Raw genomic sequence first — 22967 nt, forward strand, 5'->3', positions numbered from 1 at the left:
GGAAGCGCGCCCGCCTCGCCCCCGCCCGGCCCCCGCCGTGGGGTCGCCGCGCTCCGGCGCGCGCTCCCCGCCCCCTCTCCCGGGACGCCGGCGGCGGCGGCGCAGGGGAAGGGGCGGGCGGGGGCCGCCCTCGCTCTCTCCTCCCACCCGCGCTCCCGCCGCGCCGCGCTCCCCGGCCCCGAGCGAGCGGGCTAGGCCGGCGCGGTGGCCGGCCCGGCTTCCTCCTCGCAGCCCGCGGCGTCCCCCGGCGGGCGCGCGCCGCGATGGCAGCGGCCGAGCGGGGCTGAGCCCGCCGCCCGCCCGCAGCCCCCTGGCCCGCGCCGGCCCCAGCCATGGCGAAGCAGTACGATGTGCTGTTCCGGCTGCTGCTGATCGGGGACTCCGGCGTGGGCAAGACCTGCCTGCTGTGCCGCTTTACCGACAACGAGTTCCACTCCTCGCACATCTCCACCATCGGTAAGGGGCGGTGGCCGGAGGGGCGCCCCACCCTCCCCACCGCCACGGCTGGCCCGGGCGGCCTCCCACCCCTGCCCCTGCCCCAGCCCGGGGGAACCGTCCGCCTGTCCGGCTGGAGGCGTTGACGCGGGAGGCCAGGACCAGGGAAGAAATCCCGGAGAGCGGCCACCGCCTGGGGACTGGAGCCGCGGGTCCGGGCGGTGAGGGCGTCCCTGCTGTTGTCCGTGATTAGGGATAGGTTCTCCGGCCTCGCACTGGGGAGCCTGCCCATTGGAGCCTAGACAACCGGGGTGCGTGTAGGCCTGGGTACCCCGAGCTGGGGCAGCGAGAATCATAGCCACTGAAATGACTTCCCCACACCCCCAGGTGGAGAGGGGGAGGGGAAGTAAAGCCTGTGCTCCGGAAGAGGGGTTCAGGGTGGAGAGCCGCGTCACTGAGTCACTGGGTACCCTCAGTTCAGGGGTGACCCAATGTGGAGCCGGGAGGGGGAAGACAGGAGGAAGGGAGGGGCCGAAGGGATCGAGTTTCCAGAGCACAGCTGGTGAAGGTAAGCCGCAAGGTGGGACACCTGGAGGAGGGCACAGGTTCAGGTTCGGTGAGCGTGTTTGCGTTTGAAAGGGGTACTTATCAGCCAGCTCCAGAAAAACAGTTGGCAAAAGATTTGTTTTGAAGGAGGCTGAGGAGGACGAGGAATGCCAGGACTACTGTCCACACCTCGGAGTCAGATGGCTGATAGAACCCACCTTCCAGAACATGGCTTTGATATGGCAGTGCTGGAGCCTGTGCTCAGAGGGACGAGATCTGGTGGCTTCCCAGACTGGACTGTGATGGCATCCTTTGTTATGGGAGGGGGTGGGTAGATCCCGTCTGAGGGGGTTTCTCCCCCGCCCCCCCAGGGGGACCTGAGGGACCGCCTCCTCTGGGGGGGGGGTCTGAGCTGAGGGAATTCCCCCGCATCTAACAGCTTCCCCCACTGTTGCCCTGGAGGAGCCTCAGCACTGCCCGGGTCCCCCCTCCAGTGGGTGAGAGCCCCTGCACTCAGCTCCCACTCCAGGCTTCCACCCTCCCTCTCAACACACCTTACTTGTCAAAACAGAAGAGGGAGCAGGGAGAGCCAGGAGGGACAGAGACTCGTGGTTAAGAGGCAGTCTGTTGTCACAAAGGCCTGGAGACCTCACTTTGGGACAGTGTGACCTTGAATACCACTTAAGCTTTTGAGCTTGCATTTCTCATCTGTAGAATGGGTATAATAACAGTACTTGCCTCCTGAGGTGCTCTAAGGATTAAATGATTTTATGTTTGTAAAAGCACTTCACACAAAGTTGGACACTAGATAACTAGATAAATGCTAGTTATTACTGTTGTCATTGTCCTTGAGCTCCCGGGGTCTTGTTCCCTCCTTGCTTCACTATCTTCAAGGAACTTAGGGTGAGGGAACAGATACATCCATCTTTCTCAGGGGAGCTGTGAGGCCAGCTACTAGGAGTTCTGGAGCTCAGGCTGGGCCACTGCCTGGATGAGAGATACCTGTCTGGAGGGATGGGCCGGGTACTAGACCCGAGGCAGGACTGCATGCCTCTAGGGAAGCCTCAGAAAGAGGAGGCACTGGGGAAAGGCCTGGGAGTGAGCAAGGGAGGGGCTGAGGAACCAGATGGGATATGGGGACGGATTGCGGGCTGGAGGACAAAGGGCAGCGGGGTAGCGCGTAAGGACATTTTCAGTGGCTATTTTATGGACAGGCTTGATGCCAGGAGCTGCTGAGGTATCACAGAGGACTGTGGGCTTCTGGAGACTGGGGGAGTGTGGCCCCCAGACTTTGCCTGATGAGCAGTAGTTTGCGCCCTGGTGTTCTGGCCACATTTCAAGTCCAAGGAGTGACCGAGGTTTTTCCCCTGGAGCACTTTATTCATCCACCTCATTTCAGAAGCTCTTGGGCTCCTGCTCGGCGTTGTTAGGGGAGCTAGCTCCCGCAGACAAATGAGAAAACCGATGTTTCTGAAATCCCAAGTTGGCCCTTCTGAGGCTTGTGTTTTCCTTAAGTCCCTTGCCCCCAAGGTCTCTCCCACCTTGTCTTCTCCCTTTTCGGACACCTTCCTCCTGCTAGAGGAGGGGCAAATGTGCAGTTTCCCTTCACAGGTCACAGGGACGTCCTCAGAGTCCCCCTGGGGCTGACCACTTTTGAGGCAGTGAATCAGCGAGATGAGTGGGGGTCTCACTATAGCACATTCCCCATCCCATCCCCTCAAGGCCCTTGGTGTATTGACCTAAAACCTGAGCGGGTGCTTCCTCTGCTTCTGATGGTTGGGTCCACCTTTTCCCAGGACGCAGAGGACTTAGGAGCTTGGTCTCCATGGGAAAGAAAGAAACCTGTCTGTCTTCACACTAGCCTTTTCCGATCTGCCTCCTGGGCTTCTTGAATGCGTTCTGTTTGAAGCTCCCTGAGGCTCTTGTGATTCTACCTCCTCTTGGGCATGTTTTTCAGCAAAAACCATGACTTAGGGACAGAGCTGGATGGTCAAGAAAAGCTTTCCCTGCAGTGACCCAGAAAGTTTCCCATGGAGTTAGAAAGGGCAGCCAGGAAGCAAATCAAGGAGCCAAGAAAATGGGTACTACCAAGTCATATTAATTTATCCATTCAGAGAAAGTGCACGTGTCCCGTGGCTGGACTCAGGGCTGAGGCCTGGAGATTCCAAGATGAACACTACGCGTGGCCACCTCTCTCAAGCCGCTCCATCCACATTCTTTTATCATGCTGGACATTGATCTAGGCACCTCTCCCGGAGCGACTTTGGTGAAATGGGGAAAACGAGGCATTTCACTAGTTATTGCCAAGACAGAGTTCAGATTCTTGGATCACGTTGATGTGACCTGGGCTGGCACTTTTGTGATTTACTGTTGATGCCATTTACTCTAAGGGCCTGTGGTGTTCCAGAGAAGGGCCTGCCAGGGAGCAGTGAGGAGGCCTCCCAGGCCGGCTGAGGCACTGACTGCCCCTCTTCTTTTTAGTCAGCAGGTAGACAGGTGGCTGTGGGCTGGGTCAGTGCCATGAGCCAGCCTTCCCCATGTGGCTGTGCCGACCCGGACGGGGTCGTGTACAGGTGGGCAGCCCAAGCCTTAATGGCTGGTTCCTCACCCGTCAAACTAATTAATTAAGGATTCACTACAAAGCACTGTGCCAGGCATTTTAGAGACATTCAGTCCACCTTTTCCTGCACACAGGCAAAAAGAGCGAAGGCCACAACAGATCTGGAAGCACTTGGTGAAGCAGTCCTCACATGTGGGGGATCAATTAGGATCATTTTTACTGTTACGGAGCTCTTGCTGGCATTACCAGCAGCTAAAGAAGGATCCCAGGGTGCCAGAGGCAGCCAGTGACAGGGAGGGGACAAAGAGTGCTAGTGCTGTGACTAAGTGCTAGAGGAGGCCAGACAAGAGGAGGCCCTGCTGACTAGAAGTGGCAGGGAAGGCTCTAGAAGGAAGGAAGGCTGAGGGGAGGCCTTGCGGTGTGGGCTGCTTTTCAGTTCCTGGAGGGAAAGGAGCAGATGGAACACCAGGAGCAGAGACGGCCGAGGTGGGAATCCAGTGGGCGTTCATGGGATTCTGGGCAGTCTGACTAGAACAGAAGGGAGGTTTTAGGGGAAGAGTGAGAACATTCTTGTTTATCTCTTCCAGACTCTACTTTAAGGGCGTGAGGGTGAAACCAAGTCTTCTACCTCTGTTTTCATCGTCCTTATATAGGGCCAGGCTCGAGCTTCATACATGTGGTTGAATTAATGGATGGATGAGGGCAGAGGACATTGAGGGCCTGGCTAAGGAGGTGGGCCTAGGGCCTCAGCCGTGGAATAGAAGGTTCCTGGGCTGGGCAATGACATGGTGACAGTGGCACTTAGGGTACTGGCTGGGAGCGGGAGTTAAAACTTGCAGCAGGGAGACCAGTCAAGGGCTGTGGTGGCAGCTCTGTTCTCTCTGCCACACACCCCTCCTGTGGCCACCACACCAAACTCCACACCGGCTCCGAGTCTCCGCCCCCTTGGGAAGTGGAGGGAGTTTGAACCAGCCCCGCTGGCAACTTCTCAGAGGGCCTCATGTGACCTGCGCTGCCTGCCCGGGCAGGGAGACCAAATCCCAGCCTATGTGACATCCACGTGCAGGGGGCCTTTTGTTCCCTTTCTACGGGGTGGCCAGGAGCCATGTGAGCCTCTCCTGAAGCTGATGGGAGGGCCATCCTCGCTCTTCCTGGAGTAACGGGGTCACATAGTCTCCAGACCTTCTTGTTTTAAAGGCCACCTGGGTTCCAAGGAGGCTGCGGTGATTTTCCGGTCTGACCGGTTGAACCGCGCTGTGGCTTCAGGGCTGCTTCCTGGGGCTGGCTTTGCTGCTGCGGGATCCCCTTTCTCTGAAAGTTTGTCGGAACTGGCTTGGGCTGCCTGGGGCTAGGGCTGGGGTGGAGGGTACTGAGGGGGAGGGAGAGGGCTGGGGGGGCCAGGGGCATGGATCCTGCAGCAGCGGTGGAGGGACACCTGCTCCGGCATGGGGTGCCTCCTGCAGCTTGGGGGAGCTGTGCCTGCTCTGGGCGAGGGGCGTCTTGCTGCAGGAAGGCCGGGAAGGGGAGAAGCCGCAGGGGAGAATGGAAAGAGCACTGACTTGCAGGAGAGTCCCATGGCCTCACCCGGCTCCGCCCCCCTCAGATACTTGTCTAACAGCGCTTTCCTTTGTCTCCCCATCTGTAAATTGAAGAGAGTAACAGACTCTTCCTTAAAGGTCATTGCGAAGATTACGGAGGCTAATGGCTGCAAAGCACTTGGCAGAGCCCTCAGATGAAATGGTAGCTGCTGTGATTATATGACTATTACCATTCTTATTCTTATTGTTATTCCTAGCTCATAAGAAAGTTGTAGAGATTAATATACTGTCAGTGATGCTCTTCCAGGCCAATCACTCACGCACTCGGTGATTTGGGCTCTATTTACCGAACACCCCTGAGCTAGGCACCTGCGAGGAGCTGGGGATACAGCAGGGAGCAGGCAGGAGCCGGGGCACCAGCTCACTTCCAGGGGGTTGCAGGAGCAGGCTCTGGGTTTTGTGTCAGCTTTGCTGCCAGCCCCCCCACCCTTGCCCCAGCAGTGCGAGGCTCTGGGAAGGAAGGGTAAGTTGGGGAGGAAGTGGGAAGGAGAGGAGGGACAGGTGACCTGAGAGCATAGTACCGAGGGGGGAGGGCTCTGCCTGGTGTCACCCCATTCCGCACACTCTGTTCCTGCAAGGATGTGATCCCCGAGAACAGCTCTGAAACCCTCAGAGGCTTTCATTTCAGCTGCTCTGCACACCTGTGCCACCTTCCCCGCTCTGCAGAACCACCCCCGGCTTGAGGGCCCAGATTCCTGCCCCTTCCCCCCTCCTTCCATTCTCCTCCTGTTCTCCTCCCATCCTCCCCCACTCCCCAGACATCTTGGTGATGAGCTTTATAGCATGAAAGTCGATATTTGGCCATTACCCTTCTACCCTGATTGCCAGTTCTTTCTCAGAGTTCCTTCTTCTGTAATCTAATATTTGTGGCTGTTTCCCTGTAAAACTGCCAGTTTTCTGCACAGGCGTGTGACCTGTCCTTGGCTCTCCTGCCTGGGCAGCGTGCTTTGTCGTGGGCCACGGGGCTTCCTGGACGTTTAATTCCTCGGGATTCATCATCAGCCTGGTTTTGTGGCAGGGGAAACTAAGGCCCCAAGAAAACTGATGGCTCACAGCTTGCATGCGGGTGGCCCAACTTTGAACCACCTCCTCTGCCGTTTCTCCAGACTGGCTTTGGGCATGCCCTTGCTCATCCCAGAAGACCCTTCGACAGGCTGCCAAGCAGCACCTCTCTCCAGTGAACCAGACGTGTACCTCCCCCACCCACCGAGAGCTCTGGGATGGCGGGACGCATGTGCCTCTGCTGTTGGCCAAGTGGGCCTCCTTGACATGACCCGCTGGGGAACTGTCAGGGGCTAGGATTAAGGAGCCTGGCTGGGGGACCCTTGAGGGTAGGATCTGAGTGTTGCCCTCATATTACTATTTGGAGAACATATTTGCTGAGAACTCAGTGACTGGGGCCCTGTAATCTATAGAGAAGGCTGACAGTTGGCTTCAAAATGTGGGTCATCCCCAGATCGCTCTCAAAATTTTTTCTCACTCCTCTTTTCTCCTAGGATGTACTGACTTCATTCATTCACTCTTTTATTCTCTCACTCCCCCACACATTCATTTTTTCTTTCCTTTATTCAATTTTGTTGAATAATATGTATTATTATATCTGCCTTCTGCCAGGCAATGGGAACGTGAAATGAGTGAGATGCTGTTTTGCCCTCTGAGAGCTCACAGTGCAGACAGTTGGGAAGTCAGGCATCCAAACAGACAAGCAGAAGGGTATGCAAAGCAATGTCAGCATGCTTGGGCGTCACAGAGCGCTGATGAACTCCTCCTGGGTTGGTTGGAGAAGGCTTCACAGAAGACGTGACATTGGAGTGGCTCCTGGAAGACTGAGTGCTGTAGAGAACACTTCATGATTTGGGGTTTTACTCTCCTGCCTGGCTGGGCCAGCTGGTAGTGGCGGGCCACGGTCATCGATCCTTGCTAGGAGATAGCTTTGTTGGCCCTGTGTGACGGCAGACACATCTGGAGGCCCTGCCCCCTACAAGATGCTTGCTCCTGAGGCTCCCAGCCCCAGTCTTTGGGAACCTTCTGCTGCCTGTCAGCGTGGCCCTGCCTAGGAAGAGACTCAGGAGGAGGATGGAAGGGTGAGTGGTCAGTAGCTTGGCAGGCCTTGGCTGCCTCAGCGGTGCCCACTGACCATTCAGTAGCAGGTTCCGAGGGGCAAGGCCCAGGTCAGGGGTGTGCCGGAGGGGAGCAGGATAGGGTTCGCTGGAACACACAGCACATGTCACAGAGGCCCTATGTAGGTCTTTGCACGTGGCAGTGGGAAAGGCAAGGGGAAGGGAACTGGCGTGTCCTGAGTACCTACTCAGTGTACCTACTGTGTGCACGGGAACAGTTGTGCTTTACCCATATGAGCCATTCAGTACAGAGATCTCATCATAAAGTGGGGGGCAACGAGTCCCCAAGTTGGCCCCAAGTTTGAGAATTTTCTTGGTACATTCTTCAGGTTAGATCCTCCAAGCAAGTTTATATGTATGTGCACATATGAGGCTGGGTCCCCCTGAGATCCCAGAGAAGGGGAGGGCCTTGCTGGGCTTCTTCACACACACCCCACCCACCCCAGCCTCTATCACAAAGGAAAGAGCCATGTGGATCCCTCTTCGTTGCCTCTTCTGAGGTACTTCAATTTTGACTGGAGTGTGTTCCTGCCTGGGGCCCTGGTCCCTCAGATCTTTGTGATGGTACCTTCTTGTCCCTTAGGTCTCAGCTCAAATGTCACCTATTTTAAAAGGTCTTCGCTGACCAGCCAATCTAAAGCAGCTTTCACACAGATCTCCTCACTGTCTACTCCATTATTCTGCTTTTGCCCCTTAACATCACTCTGAAAGTATTGATAAGTGTGCTTATTTTCTGTCCTCCCTGCCAGGGGCTCTAGAGTGGGGAGCACCTAAGCTCAGGCCCTGGGAACAAGCATTCCTTCCAGCCTCATGGGACTCCGTGTTTGACTGGGAAATCCTTCTACGTGGTAACAGCCCTTGGGTTTCTGGGCCCTGGGTTAACAAAGATTGGCCCTTCAAGATTTTATGTGAAGGTGGTAACCTCTAGAGTTGTCCTGGCCCCCATATCACCTCTGATCACATTGAGGGAGTGTGTGTGTGTGTGTGTGTGTGTGTGTGCGCGCGCACACGCGCGTGGTATGTGCACGCACATGTTGTTTGCATCTTAAAAAAGAAAGAGATAAAATATTCTGAAATCTGCAGTCTTTCTTGTGGGTGGCATCTGATCAGAGCCACTGACTCAGTGTCCTAGGGGTGAAAACACAGCCTTGAGTTCAAGGCTCAGGATTCTGTCTGCCACACACCAGGGCCTCCTCTTTTATTTCTGCTTCCCATCCCTCCCAGAGCGAAAGGGCGCGAATGCTGACTAATGCATTTGCTGAGAGAACCTGGTGCCTCTTCTCCCCAGAGCGAGGCCAGCGTGAGGGACAGTCAGTCTGCGAGTGGGTAAGAGGAGGAAGTCAGGTGGCAGCGTGCAGCCCAGCAGACAGTGAGGCAGTGTCCCCAGACAGAAGGAAGAAGAACGCAGCCGGTCGCAGGTTTGGGGCAGAGACACTCTCCCCTCTCCCTGCACCTACCTGGCAAGAGGGACTTTTGTCTCTTAGCTCACCTTCTGTATTGTCCTTGTTCCCCTTCTTCCCCTCATTTGTCCCTCATCTGGGGGAAGATGGCATCATTGTTCTCTGGGTGGTAGGGGTTTTCTCTCCTGCCGAGAGGAGAGGGTTTTGAGATGGGGATCACTCTGATGCCTTATTTGGGGTGGCACAGTCAGGCGGCCACCTCCTCGCCGGGCCTGCCTTTCCCTAAAGCTTGTTTTGGGGTTGTTCAGGGTGACCTCTTTGGAGGTGACCTCCTGCCCCGTGAGCCCCACATGTCCAACACATGCTGGTTTCCTGCCGAGGAGGGGCTGGGGGCCTTCCTGGCCTTGGGCTCGGTAACCGGAGCCAGTGTGGCTCCCGGGATTGGGTGTCTGCCTTGGGTTTCAGCTGTATCAAGTTGTTCCTGTCGTGGCATCTCGCTGCTGATGAAGAGGCCCAAGTCACGCTGCTGGTCCTTCGGGCTGCAGTTGATCGGGGCGATAACAGTGGGCGCCCAGAAAGAACCTTATTTCCACTGGAAACATGTAGCCCTTGGCAGGCAGGCAAGCTGGCCCCTGACGTTAACCCATTAGGTGCTGGCCTGCCAAGAGGCACACCTGAACTTTGCCAGAATTAGGTTGTAGGCAGACTCGGTGGGGGTGGGAGGAAGGCATATGGGCTCCGTGGTGGGTGGCATTTTCTCTTTTTGTTGAAACACTGTGACTTAGGGCTGGCCCTTGCCTCACCTCCCTGCCCTCCTTCCTCTCCCCAGTGTGAGCCCCTCCTCCTTTCCAGAGCCCTGTCTGTTCCCCGCACTGTGACCCTGGGCTGCCTGATCCCCTTATTCCCTAGGGAGCTAATAGCGTCTTCAGCTAACATTTCATGAAACTGTGTGTCCGGCCCTGTGTTATTGGCTTTACACCTGCTCTCACAACCCTCACAGAAAGTCTCTGACGTCCGGGATCGTCATTCCCATTTTACAGGTGAGGAAACAGCAAAGGGAGGGTAAGAAGACCGCACAGGCAATGAGTGGGAAAGGCGGGATGGGAAGCGAACTCTGACCACGCGATTGTGTTCTTACCGCCCGCGCCACTCTTCCTCCAGGCTTTCTGGGGCTCTCTTTGGAGGCAGCTGGTGATGAGAAGGGGTGTTCTTTCCCCTGAATGTGCCCTGTTCCCTTCTTCCCACAATCTTCGCAGCCCCTCACTGCTAGACCGAGGGGGCAGTCAGCGCGCTGCAGTGTTACCACCCCCGGTGAGCCATCTCCCCTGTCCTGTACCTCTGTCCTGCTCCAGCCCCCAGGACCCAGAGGCCAACCTTGTCCCTCCCCCTGTTCTCTGACAGTGGCCCTGTCACGGCGCTCCACACTCCACTGTGGCCTCACCGTCTCCGAGGGTTGCTGCTGGAGAAGCAGAAGCTATACGTACGGACTGAGAACAAGCAGGAAGGCCAGAGGCCGTCCGTGTAGCGAGGGCAGCACTGTCCACAGTCATCGGCAGGAGCCACTTAGCTGAGGGGCTTGTCTTGCCGATGCCTGTGAGGCAGTCACATGGCAGAACACATGTCGCTGCTCTTGAGCCACGGGTGCCCACCCTCCTCACGCTCTCTGAGCCACTAGTGGAATTGCTGCTTTATGCCCAGTGCTCTGCTGGATTGGAGGCAGAGATTTTAAAAACAAAAAATATTGTCAAATACAAAATATACTCTCTGGCCCTTAGGTACTTTGCATCTAGTTGGGGCTAGAAGACAAAAACTAGGAGGCGGCAACAAGCAGGGAATTTGGGGGGAGTTTCCCTCCCAGGCCCGTAGTTGAAACATCTTGCCCGCCTGCCCTGGATGGGGGGAGGTGGGGGCATTAGGCAGCAGACAGACACAGGATGTGAATCCTCAGGGAATCCCCAGGCTCCCTCAGGCTTCACTAGGGAAGGCAGATGTGCTCTGAAGTACCCATGGGCTGGAAGGTGGGGTCTGTGCCAGGATCCAGCGCCCCCAGCCCCCATTCTGGCCAGTGCATTCTGCCGCTAGGCATCTCTGCTTCTGTGCACACCTGCCTCATGTTCCTCTTGTTACCAGCTGACCAATCCCCTCGGCACCGTCTGGAGGGAGCTGGTTTGATCGGCTTAGCTAGATCCCCTTGCCTGTGTTGGCCAGGTCACCTTGGGGGTCCCCAGCAAGCCCAGTGATGGACCAGCGTCCTGTGCTCCTGTGGTCAGATAGCCACCTCTGGTCCAGTTAGGAGCTGCTTCGCCACAGAGAACACACTGTACCCAGCCCTGCTTCCCTGAGCAGAAGCTTTGGCCAGGGCAGTTCCAGCCAGAAAAGGATGCTGGGTGTGGCAGACACCATGACTGGCACATCCCAGGTGCTGAGAAAAATGGTGCGCTGCTCACTGTGCTTTCCGTACTTGGTTGGCAGAGGGCCCCCTCTTCCTGACTTTCTCTCCCAGCGCTCCCCGCATCTTCAAGAACGTCTGCTGGAGTGGTGTGGAGGTGGTGAGCCTGTTTCTTCACGCCACGGTGTTCCCTGTGCCTGGGGACAGTGATGTGGCTCGGTGAAGGTGATGCGTCTGGGCTGAGCGCCATCCTGACCTGTCTCAGGGACCAAGGGGTTCCCGAAGCTAGGTGATGGTAGGCTTGCTCCCCGAGTGCCCAGGGCCTAGCTTCTAGATGCCTCATCGGAGCAGAACAGGTATGGGCTATGCCCGGCAGTAAGATTCCGCAGCCTGGTCAAGGGAGCCGTGCCCCGGGTGGCTGCCGGGAGGCCAGTCCTCCAGTTCTGGCTCAGCCGCTGGGTGTGGGAGCAGGAGGCAGTCACCTGGCCTCTCTGCGCCTCCACTAGTCAGCACCACTCTTCCCCGCTTCCCTTCGCAGGGCTGGCTGGAGAACGGAGGCCTCTGGATTCCTTGGCTAAGGGGCGTGCTGCAAGGATCATTGTGAGGATAATGGAGTGGGTGTGGTTCTGCCTTGAGATGGGCTAGACAGTGGTTCTCGAACCTCAGTCTGGGTGGGCCTGGGGAATGGCCTTTCTAACATGCTCCCTGATGACATTGATGCCGGTGCCCGGACTCGCAAGGGCGGTAAGGTAGCAAGGGACTAGACCCGGTAGCCCTTTCCACATCAGGGGTTCTCCGGGCTGGTTTGCCCGGCCGCCGCTGGGAAGCGGTTATTCAGCAGAGGGAGGGTAGGCAAGTGCGTCACATCCACGGCCTGATTCCTATCCCGCAACAGCCCTGAGGAGGCCAGTGCTGTTCTCATTCCACAGGTAGAAAACTGAGGCTCGGAGAAGTGGAAAGTTGCCCAAAGTCACACAGCAAGTGCCAGAATCTAGATTCAGACCCAGGTCTTTCTGATTCCAAGGCTGATTGATGGATAGCTCTTTTCCTGTATTACAGCTCAAACTTTCCTCTAAAAATCCCCCATCACTCTGTTAAAAGTACAGGTCTCTGGCCCTTGCCCTCAGATTTGGATTCAGACGAGGCCAGTCAAGGTAGCAGCATTAAAAAAAAAAAAAAAATCAGCCCAGGGGTTCTAAAGCTGAGCTCCTGCCAAGCACGCCCGGAGAATGGGAGCTCGCCCAGGCCGCCCCAGTTGGCACTCCAGGTGCAAAGCTGCAGCCCACACCTCAAACTGCAGCATGACTAGAATCACCTGGAGGGCTTGTTAAAATACAGATTCCTGGGCCCCACCCCCAGAGTTTCTGATTCCGTAGGCCGGAGGTGGGACTCAAGAATTTGCATTTCTAATAAGTCCTGGCTGCTGATGATGCTGCTGCTGGTCAGGGGACCACACTTTGAGAAGCACGGTCTAGAAGCTGACTGTCGAAAGTGGGGTCTATGGGCCAGTAGCACCAGCCTCAGCTGGAAGTTTAACTCAGCATCTCGGGCCTCATCTCACAGCTACCGAACCAGAGTCTGCATCTTAACACAATCCCCAAGTGGTTTGTGTGCACTTTGGCGTTTGAGGAGGGCTGCCCTGGGGGAGCCAGAGAGAGGACACACAGGGGATGGATGTCGGGGGAGAGCATCTCTCCTCCCCATAGAGTTTGGAGATCAGCAGAAAGGGGCCAGACCATTAGAGGACGAGCACCCAGAGGGGGCTGATGAGGGGCTGAGAGCTGAGGCTTGGGAAGGAAAGAGGCCTCTTCCCCCAAGGAAGGCAAAGAGAACAGAGGCCCACTCTGAGGAAATGAGGTGGGCCTCAGGAACGGCTTCATCAGGCAGCATTCGGCTCACCCCTGGAGAGTGGAGAAGGAGTTCTGTTGAGTGAGTGGCACTGAGGAGGGGGAGCACGGGGGCTGAAGCCTTCAGGGAGGGGACGGTGGCTGTGGGGAAGGGGATGGGGGGACACACCTCCGTATAAATGGGGTGACAGCAGCTACGAGGGCCCCACTGAGGTGGGAAAACGAGTCTGTGGGTGACCATCCAGGCCAGCGTTTTGACTGCCCTGCAGTGCTCAGCAGCAGAGAAAACTAACAGCCACATGGGGGGATGGAGGGGCCACAGGCATGGTGGGCTGTGGGTTGGTAGGTGGCCGCGGTGGGAGGTCTAGGCTATGGGACCAGGGAGAATAGAAAGAATAGAGTCCACTAGAAGGTCACTGGGCTGTTCATCTTTTTTTATTAAAAAAAAAAGTGGGGGCGCCTGGGTGGCTCAGTTGGTTGAACGTCTGCCTTTGCTCAGGTCATGCATGATCTCAGGGTCCTGGGATTGAGCCCTGCATTGGGCTTTTTGCTTAGCAGGGAGCCTGCTTCTCCCTCTCCCTCTGCTGCTCCCCCTGCTTGTGTGCTCTCTCTGTCAAATAAATAAATAAAATCTTTTAAAAAAAAAAAAAAAGGTGCGTGGGGGAGGAAAATCCCTCAAAAGGCCTAGACTTACTGAGTTTCTTGCTTAGTGCCTATGAATAGACAAAACGAAAGCATTTTCCGAGCTCCACAGATTTTACTGGGTGGTCAGGAGGACCTAAGTTGTAAGAGGATGGGTGCAGGGGTGCTGTGGGCCCCCCAAGTCCCTCAGCCCCAGTCCTGGCCACACAGCTAAGAAGTGAGGAAAGCGGGAGAGGGACTCCAAGCCCGGTGCTCACTCCCAGGGTAGCTGCCTCTTCTAACACCTGCTGACATTCTCGGGCAGAGTCCCCTAGTGCTGGGTGCTCCTTCCCGGCTAAGCCTTGCTCCAGGACCTAAGGGAAATCAGCATAGTTAAGTCCTCTGTGTCTAGTTCATACACAGCTCTCATTCCCCCGGAGAAGCAGTGCTGGGGGTAGCACGAGCTCTGGCATCAAACAGGCCTGTGTTTGAATCTCTGCCACCTGCTGTGTGGACCTTGGGTTAGTTATCTTATGTCTCTGGGCCTTTGTCTCCTTTCCACTAAGCTCTGTAAGGTCAAGGATCCTATGTGCTTTTTACCATTCTGTCTGCACCTAGTACTGTGCAGGGCACATAGTAAGTTCCCACAGAAGTGTATGGAATAAAGAAAGGTAGAGCCTTCTGTCTCCATCCCTGCCACCTTGTGACCTCTCTGCACAAGGCACTGTCCTGGACCAGGCTTGCTGGACTAGTATGATGCGCTAGGTTGATTATAAGATGAACCAAATTGCTGGTTCTCCTGGGAAGCCAGCGCTGGCCCATGAAAGAACAAGAATTTCCTGATTCCCTTCGATGCCAGAGATGGCAAGAAGCAAATTCTTGATGACTGTCTGTCTGAGGAGGGGGTGAGCACGCCCCTGCCCCGACCAAGGCCCAGTGCCCCCACCCTTGCTTTCTCCACACACTCGGAAGAATGGCTGCCAGACATTCCCCATTTGGAAAAGTACAGCTCAATAGATATGAATCAGCTTGGGCAGGCGAAAAATGATTCACATCTGACCGACTTGATCTAGTTTGGGTTGTCCATTCTGAGTCGTTCTCCCCCCTCCAGTTAAATGATGATTGGTCTTGATGGGGAGAAGGAAGGGCCTGAATTTAATCTGTCTGTATTTGTGGAAGCCTGGGGACAGGCCGGAGAAGGGGAGACATGTTCCCAATGGTAAAGAACTAATGTTGAGGGGTACAGCGGTGGTGTTGGGGACTCTGGTACCTTCGGGGTCTTTGGGGCTGTGCCGTGCAGCCTGGTGACTTCCGTCCGTCTGGAACTCTGCCTTGACCGTGTTCTCCACCTGAAAACTGGTTAATGATGCCCGTTCCTGACCTGTCTCCAGGGAGTACACGAAGACTTAAGCTTAATTAACCTACTCGCTAGAGCTCTTGCATCACCAGGCACAGTGCCCGGGCACAGTTGGGGCTGGGAAGAGGCGTGGTGATAAAAATGTCTCCCCTCGTCTCCGTCATCACTCAGATTCAAGCCTGTGTGCTGCGGGTGCTGCTGACTCCTCCTGCAAGTTTCCCCAAATATGTTTCTGCCTTGGGCTGCTTTGCCAAATGCCTTATGTTTCCTGGGTCTTGTGGCAGCTGAGCTCCTCGAGCCCTCGGGCAGATGAGCCCAAGAAGCCTGTCAGTCCTCCCGTCCCTCCTGCAGCAGCATGCTGCGCCACTGCCCGGTGCTCCGGTCGCTGGTCGTCATTTACAAGCATCCACGACGGACCAGAACTGTACAGGTTATAGCGGTAACTGCTGTCAACTGAGTATCTCCCAGGTGCTGGGCCCTGTATCTCATCTGGTCTTCTCGTCCACCCTCTAAAATGATTGGTGATGTTCCCATTTTACAGATGAGGAAATGGAGGCTCAGAGAAGCAAGTGTCCCAAGTCATAGCTGTGACTGAAGTGGCCAGAGTCAGGATTCAAGCTCTGGCCTGGCTTCAAAGCCCATGCTCCTTCTAAATAAAGGAGTACACAACAGTGCCTCCTCCGATAAACGGGGGAGTCAACAGCAGAGCCCCCAGGCCTTCTGGGGGGGGGGCTCTGCTAGGGTCCCCGCTAGGGACCCTCTCCAGGGTCCGTGTGCCTTCCCCACATTCAAGTCAGCACCACATCCCCTCTCAGTTTTTAATAAGGCAGAGAAAGAAAAACAAACAAACAGGCAAACTAAGTAGTTTGCTGTTCCTAAGGGTTGGAGTTCCAGGGGGGATATATAAATACCTGAAGTTCTCTCCAGCAGTGTAAATAGGAAGACGTCACACTGAGGAGAGGGAGACACATTTGGGGGCTGAGTGAGGCAGTGATGGAGTGGATTCCCCCCTACTCACTCTGCCCTCCTCCTGCATCCCCCTCCCCCCACCCCTGCCCTTTACTGCCAACAACTCTCAGGTCAAGGAGGAGGGGAAGCCCCAGATACTTCCTTAGGGTCAATCTTTGGCTCAAGAAGGCCTTTACCTCATGCCATCTTTCTGCCATGTTAAGTCATAGGTAATCCAGTGCGAGTGCCCTGGGCCTTTATTATTCAGTCTCCATGGTACTCTTTCTAACTTCCTTGCTCTCTTCCTTTCCCCAGGCGTGGATTTTAAGATGAAGACCATAGAAGTAGATGGCATCAAAGTGCGGATACAGATTTGGTGAGTTGGGGAGGAGACATGGGGCTGTTCCCTGGCCGCCGCTGCCATGTGTGAGAATCCCGAAGCTGCGTCTGGGATTACTGGCCACCCCTTCTAGGGAGAGAACCAGATGTCTCAAAGCCCACCTCCTGCTCCTATGAGCCTTAATCTCTTTTTCTTAGGAAACTTCATGGGATTGGCCACAAGTCACCAAAAGGCAGGAATTAGAAGGAATTGGCAAACTCACGAGTGGGGGGTTGTTTTAGGATGAGGCTTTGCCCCTGGGCCATGCCGCAGTGCATAGGAGGGAGGGTTACACCCCATAGTGAGGATGGGACCCTGGGGAGAGATCCCCAGGACAGCATGGTGCAGTTCACACCAGTGGCCACAGGGGGCCGCTGTGGCTCTCTGGCCTGAGGTTTCTGCAAAAGCAGCCTTCACGAGCCTTTGGCGCTGCTTCCAGTTTGGAGAATGCTGTGGACGTTGCCTTGAGAGGCCCCACCGCGACCCGAGGTGGAGCAGTCCAACCTGTCTGAACACAACGGCCCAGTTCTAAAGAGAGTTGTCCAAAGCTCGGTTTGGTTTGGGGCTCCTGGCACAGATAGAGTTGACAAGGCCCCCATAAGCCCCGTCAGCACCAGATAATCAGGCCTCTCTCCTGCATAGTTGGGTATGTTCAGACCCCTTTGGGGATCAAAACTCCTGACTTTTCACCCTGTAGCTCCCCAGTTTTTCCTGCAAGGACACAGGGTCTCCCAGCTCCGTTCATCCCTTCCCCTCTGGCTCCATAGTCCCTGGTCTTCTGACGGCCTGGCTTTCTACCTGCAGGGACACGGCGGGGCAGGAGAGATATCAGACCATCACGAAGCAGTACTACCGACGGGCCCAGGTGAGCTGCCATTTTCAGGGTTTGGAGGTGGGACGCTGCCGTCCACACATCTGGCTCTGAGCGCTTGAGATATTTATGCCACCGCCTCCCAGAATCGGGCCCTCGGACTGCCTGCTGGGGAGGGCCACCGTCACTCACTCGTCAATTATTCTCTGAGCACACACCACAGGCGGGTCCCCCAACCTCTTCCCCACCCTCCACCCTGGGCCAAAGACCCCGGTCAGAAGATCTGGCGCCTCCCTACCTCAGGGAGTTCTGTGATAGGCCTAGGGCACAATAGCGTTGGGGGTATGAGAGAGGAGGAGAAGTTTCTGGGTGCCGAGGGAGCCTCATCATGCTAAGCAGGGAGAAGGGAGAGTGGGAGCCCGCATTAAGGTACCACAGCTGCTTCTGGACCCGTGACGGTGCACTGTCTCTGTGATCTACCTCCCCCGTCTCTCTCTCCTTCTCTCACTCTCAGGGAATATTTTTAGTCTACGACATCAGCAGCGAGCGCTCTTACCAGCACATCATGAAGTGGGTCAGTGATGTGGATGAGGTAGGACATGCTGCCTCACCGCTGGGGGTGGGGGAGGGTGCCTCAGAGGGGAAGGCAAAGTGAGGGCCAGATGGGAAGGGCTGAAGCTTTCGGAGTTGGTGAGCAAACACTCCCAGGAAACCCTGCCTTTCCCAGCCCTGGATGAAGACCTCTGGGTGAGTAAGACATGGGGAAGAAGCCCAAGCTGCCACTCCATCCATGCTCTGCACCCAGCCAGGCCGCCATGGCTGTCTCTTCTTGGCAGTGAGTTAAGTCAGAGCCTACCCTGTGACCATCTGCCTTCCTGAAATCTCAGGAGCAGGAGGAGTCGTGAGTCTGGGGTTCTAGTCCTGGCTCTGGAGACTTGGGCAAGCCATTTGAACTCTCTGAGTCCCCAGTTTCTCCTCTGTAGAATGAAGGGGTGGGCTTAAGTGCGACGTCCTTGCCAGGTCAGATATCAGCTGTCTGACCCCAGGAAGTACCAGTAGTAGCCAGGGTGTCTTCTACTCTGAGCTGTCCCCATGACAGGCCTCTGGGCCCCGTGGGGTCAGCCGTGGTACTTGGGAGGGGCTTGCACCTCCGCTGAGCCAGCCTGCTCTGTCCCTAGGGCTCTGGAGCTTGGTGCTGGTGTGGAGGCCAGTAGACTGTATGGTGGGGAGTTGGGGGGGGGGGACACAGCACTCACTGGGAGTTCTGCCTGTCCTGGTCCCCAGTATGCACCGGAAGGTGTCCAGAAGATCCTTATAGGGAATAAGGCCGATGAAGAGCAGAAGCGGCAGGTGGGAAGGGAGCAAGGGCAGCAGGTAAGCGGAGCAACTGGCTGAGTCCGTCCCTCGGGCCTCCTGTCGTCAGGGCCAGTCCTGAGAGCTGGGACCCAGGATTCTGTCCACGTCCTCAGGCACCCTGCACCTCCCACAGTTCCCCAAGGCTCCGGGCGAGTTGCCATCCTTGAGAGTTTGCTTTCTGTCCTTTGGGACAGTGATTTGGGAGCCACCCTGAAACAAAAACCTCTCGGGCAGCCCCTCTCCCAGCTCTAAGGGCCCCAGAGCAGGATTACCCTCTGCTAACGAGGTCATCCCAGTGTTCATGGTGAGGAAGGGCTCCCAGCTACTGGCTTCCCCAGCAGCATCCGGGCACGGCTACTGTCTACAGGTATCCCAGCCCTGTCCTTATACTGGGAAGGGGTAGGGAGGAAAATAAAGGAATAAAGGGCCCATGGTCGGAGAAGCCGTGGGGCAGAGAGGGTAGGAAGGTGGTGCCGAGGGACACTGCCCTCCCAAAAGACAGAAGGACGGATACCATGGAGACGAGAGTCATTCACCCACTCTGAGGACCTCGAGAGCTTTTTTCTCCCTCTTTCTGCCCAAAGCCCTTAAAATAAAATGGATTTTTGGCATACAAATACAGGGTCATTGAAAAATCTGAAAGTAGAGGCAAACCGTACTAGAATAAACCCTCCTAGAATAGTATGTATCGAGCACTGTACGTATGGCTGGTGCTAAGCAAGTGCTTTGAGATGCATGACCCCTTTTAGTCATTCCATGACTTCTGTTGATAGACACCGTCGTCCCCCTTTAACAGACGGCAGTGTGGGGCTTAGAGTCCGTAACTTGTCCAAGGTTGTACGGCGCTGAGTGGCGGCACTGGCGTCTAAGGCTGGGTCCATTTGACCCCAAAGCCCGTGTTTTTCATTAATTCCACATCTTGCACAAGATTTGGGGACCTTGGTCTCCTGATGCATGATGGGTGTGTGCTGGGGGCAGGGGTGTGTGTCCGCGGGGTGTGGGTGCAGAGTGCGGACGGGGGTTTGCGGAGCATCTTCTCCATTCTCGGCTAGCCCGTGTCTTAGAAGTGACCTGCTATGAGAAGCTGTCACAGCTCAGCATGGGCTGTGAGGGCAGTGGCAGAAGTGTGTGCCAGGTGCTAGGGGCACCTCCCTTCCCTTACTGACTCCCTTTCAGGAATGTTCTTTTCTTGCAGCTGGCTAAGGAGTATGGCATGGACTTCTATGAAACAAGTGCCTGCACCAACCTCAACATTAAAGAGGTGAGAGCCCCGCAGCCCCCCGCTGCCCTACCTCTGTGGCCCAGTCCCGTGGGGTGGAGCAGGCAGGCCGGGGGCGGAGGGGAGCCGGGGTCAGATGATGAAACCCCTCCCCTGGGGCACATACAGGGGCGCCCCACTCACCCGCCACCCTTGGTTTCCCAGTCTTTCACGCGGCTGACGGAGCTGGTGCTGCAGGCCCACAGGAAGGAGCTGGATGGTCTCCGGACATGTGCCAGCAATGAGTTGGCATTGGCTGAGCTGGAGGAGGAGGAGGGCAAACCTGAGGGCCCAGCGAACTCTTCGAAAACCTGCTGGTGCTGAGGGTCCTGCGTGGAGCACCCACCGATCCCCCTCCCCTCAGGAGGCCTGTGGCAGACAGGGAGTCCGGGCTTTGCCCTGCTGCTCCTCTCGGGTGGCCCTGTGGAATACCAGTAGCTGCTACTCCCCTGCCTGGCCCTGAGAGCAGCCCCGCTGTCATCTCGGAGCAGCGTCTGCCCCCTGCCCTCCAGCCTGGAGGGGCTCCCTTCTGCCTGTTTCCCCGCCACAGGCCTGCCACGAGCCCCCATATGCTACGGGCACGCTGTCTCGCCGCCCCAGGCTCCCCAGACACTGGCTCCGTCTGGAGTGAGGCCACTCTGAGGCTCCTCCTTTCTCAGTGCATCTTGTCTCCTCTCTGCTTTTCCTCTCTTCCTCCCTCCTCTCTTTCTTGTCCCCTTCCCCCCTCAAGTGTGTTCTGTATCAAAGCCCCTTGCACCTCTTTCCCTCTCTGCCCCGCTGTGTGGCTGCCAGTGCAGCTTCTTTCTTTCCTTTCTTCCTAACCCTGTCCAAGGGAATGGACTCAGGCTCATGGGGATATTCCATACTCTTCTTCTGGGAGAAGCCCCCACCCTGCTTTGTGAAGGGGCCAAGGCCTGCGGGGTGCTTCTTCCTATCTTCCCCTCCCCACCGTCCCCTCCCGTGTCATGGGCCTGCCTCGCCAATGATTTGGGAAAGTGGAACACCAAGGTAGGAAGGAAACACCAAACTGGTGGTCCTCAAGACTGGGGCCGTCCCCCCTTTCCCTGCCTGCCCCCTACCCTCCCCCCAGCTTTGGCCTTGCTTGGCTGCCTGCCCACCTGCCTCTTGGGGAAAGTGAGCTCAGAAGCAGGTGCTTCAGAGAAGAGAAATAAAAGGTTGAGGGGAGGCAGGAGTAAAAGGTCACCTCCATTCTCTACCTCCCATGCAGCGTGTGCACAGTTTCTCCCCACCTGGGCTCCTGAATTTAAAGATGTGTACCAAGGCCTCAGGGCACTGCAGGGGTGAGGAAAGCCCAGGGAGCCAGTGATGTTGACGGGCCAACCACACACCCCAGGAAGGGGAGTGTTTGGAAATGAAGGACTAGCCCCTGCATATCAGGTAAAAGCGAGGGAGAGGAGGCCAGAGACAGCATTTTGCAGACCAGAGGGGAATATGGCAGCAACTTCCCTTTCCGTGTAAGAAGGGCGTTTCCCCACAACCCCCTGGCACGTGAGAGGTGATGTAACCACTGAACCCAGCCTTCAGCGCTCAAGGTTTTCCTGAGACTCAAAGTCTGTGGGAGAAGGGCAGGGGCTTCATGGGGAGAGAGAGAAAGAAGGCCCTGGGTAGAAATGCTTGGTGCTGTTCTCTTCAGCCTTCTAGACAAAGTGCTCATCTTGCCCCTCTAGCTCCTTGAAGAGGAGCCAACTGCACTGTGGCCATAGGAGGAGGGAAGCGGACTCCTTCCTCCAGAGCTCTTTGTTCAGGAAGAAGTTTCTTTAACCCCACATGGCCCAAAGGGGGCTTGAAGGAGGCACTTTAAAGAAGGGACAGGTCAGTGACAGGCCCTGGGGGGGTTCCTCCCCACTTCCCAGGGCCGGAGGCTCATTCTTAAGCTATGTATTAGCTGTGTCACATGGCTCGGGCTGGAGCCAAAACAAAGACTCGAGCACTGAACATTCACCAACTAAGGCCCAAAGTCAGGGCACACATGTGAAGGATTAAGAGCCCCACTTCCTTGTTTCCCAAAAAAAAAAAAAAAAAAAAAAAGGGTGGGGAAGAAATCACCAAACCTTTCCTCCTGACTCTTACCAGAGCAGGAGACGGTAGCTCAGGGTGTAGGACCAGGGACTGGCTCACATAGTGTGAGGAAAAGGAGGACAGGAGAGTTATAAATTGTTAGCTCATGAGAAACTTAGATAGCGGACTCTTTAGGATGAAGTCATGACTATGGCTGGGATGCTTCCTTGAGGACTGACTCCTCGGGTGTCAGGACACAGCATCGCACCAGGGGTGGGGCGACGGTAACGCCAGCCTGCGGGGTGCCGGCCGCCAGGGGCTCCAGAAAGCAGACGTTGTGCTGGGCGTCGGCTCCAACCTGTGGATCAGTGTTGCAGTGTTCCCTGAAGATCCAGCAGAGCGTTATTGCCTTTCCCTCCTCACCCCCTCGGGACACAGGGACTATATTTTTACTGTACCTAGGGGTTCTGGAAGGGAAAGCACGGGGTGGAGATTTTATGAACCGATGAGCCCCATCCACCAGGGCCACAGCTGGGGAGAGCTGTGGGAGCAGGAGGGTTGGAGCTTTAGGGCCAGCTACGCTCACCGGGTATCGGAGTCGGCGTCTCATAAACTTCTCCAGTCCGGGAGGTGGCCTGGGATCTGGCCTTAGGCCCAGACTGTTGAGCAGGCGCTCCTGCCTGTTTACTCCTCACCACCTCTGCACCTGCTGTCTTGAGACTCAGCCCAGCCCCCAGGCATTCCACCTGCTCCCAAGCCCCCACCATCTCCCTGTGACGGGTGAACTTCGTGTACTGTGTCTTGGGTCCAATATATGAATTGTGAGCAGGGTTCATCTATTTTAAACACAGATGTTTACAAAATAAAGAATATTTCAAACCACAGGTGTGCCTGCCTGTATGAGTCCCTAGGAGGAGTTTTCGCTCAGACCTTGGCAGTTAAGGGGGAGGGGGAGAGGCAGTGCTGGCAGAAGAGGGTCCAGAACCTTAGAAAGCAACAGCAGGAGAATCACAACAGAAGCAGCAAGGCTGTCACCTTCCTTACTGGACCTTTCCCAACGCCACCTGCAGGGGAGCCCCAGCAAAGCCCCTGGCGCTCTGCAGCGGGCCTACAAGTACAGAAAGAAGACGGCGTCACCGGCAGGATGCCAGATACCTGTGTCTGAGGGAGTCTTTAAAGCCAAGAAGGTTCTCATCCGTCTGAGATGGAACAGGAACAGGTCTCCCTGAAGGCACCAGGAGGGATTAAATCTTTCAGAAGTTTGTCCTAGCCCTGCGACTGGGTACTCCAGCGAAGTAAGGAAAACTGTTATCTCGGGGGCCT

At 56.2% G+C, this 22967-nt stretch overlaps 1 protein-coding gene across 1 annotated transcript; it reads left to right on the forward strand.

Moving 5' to 3' along the window:
• The first annotated feature begins 332 nt into the window (after positions 1-332).
• Positions 333-22526, forward strand: RAB15 (RAB15, member RAS oncogene family). Its single transcript, XM_040641789.1, has 7 exons — positions 333-456; positions 16137-16197; positions 17005-17065; positions 17526-17603; positions 18296-18385; positions 19563-19628; positions 19791-22526. Exons 1-7 carry the CDS (start codon positions 333-335, stop codon positions 19947-19949), a joined length of 639 nt encoding a protein of 212 aa, XP_040497723.1. The 3' UTR covers positions 19950-22526.
• The last annotated feature ends 441 nt before the right edge of the window (positions 22527-22967 follow it).

Source organism: Ursus maritimus, unplaced genomic scaffold (genome assembly GCF_017311325.1).
Source record: "Ursus maritimus isolate PB19 unplaced genomic scaffold, ASM1731132v1 scaffold_25, whole genome shotgun sequence".
Lineage (NCBI taxonomy): Eukaryota > Metazoa > Chordata > Mammalia > Carnivora > Ursidae > Ursus > Ursus maritimus.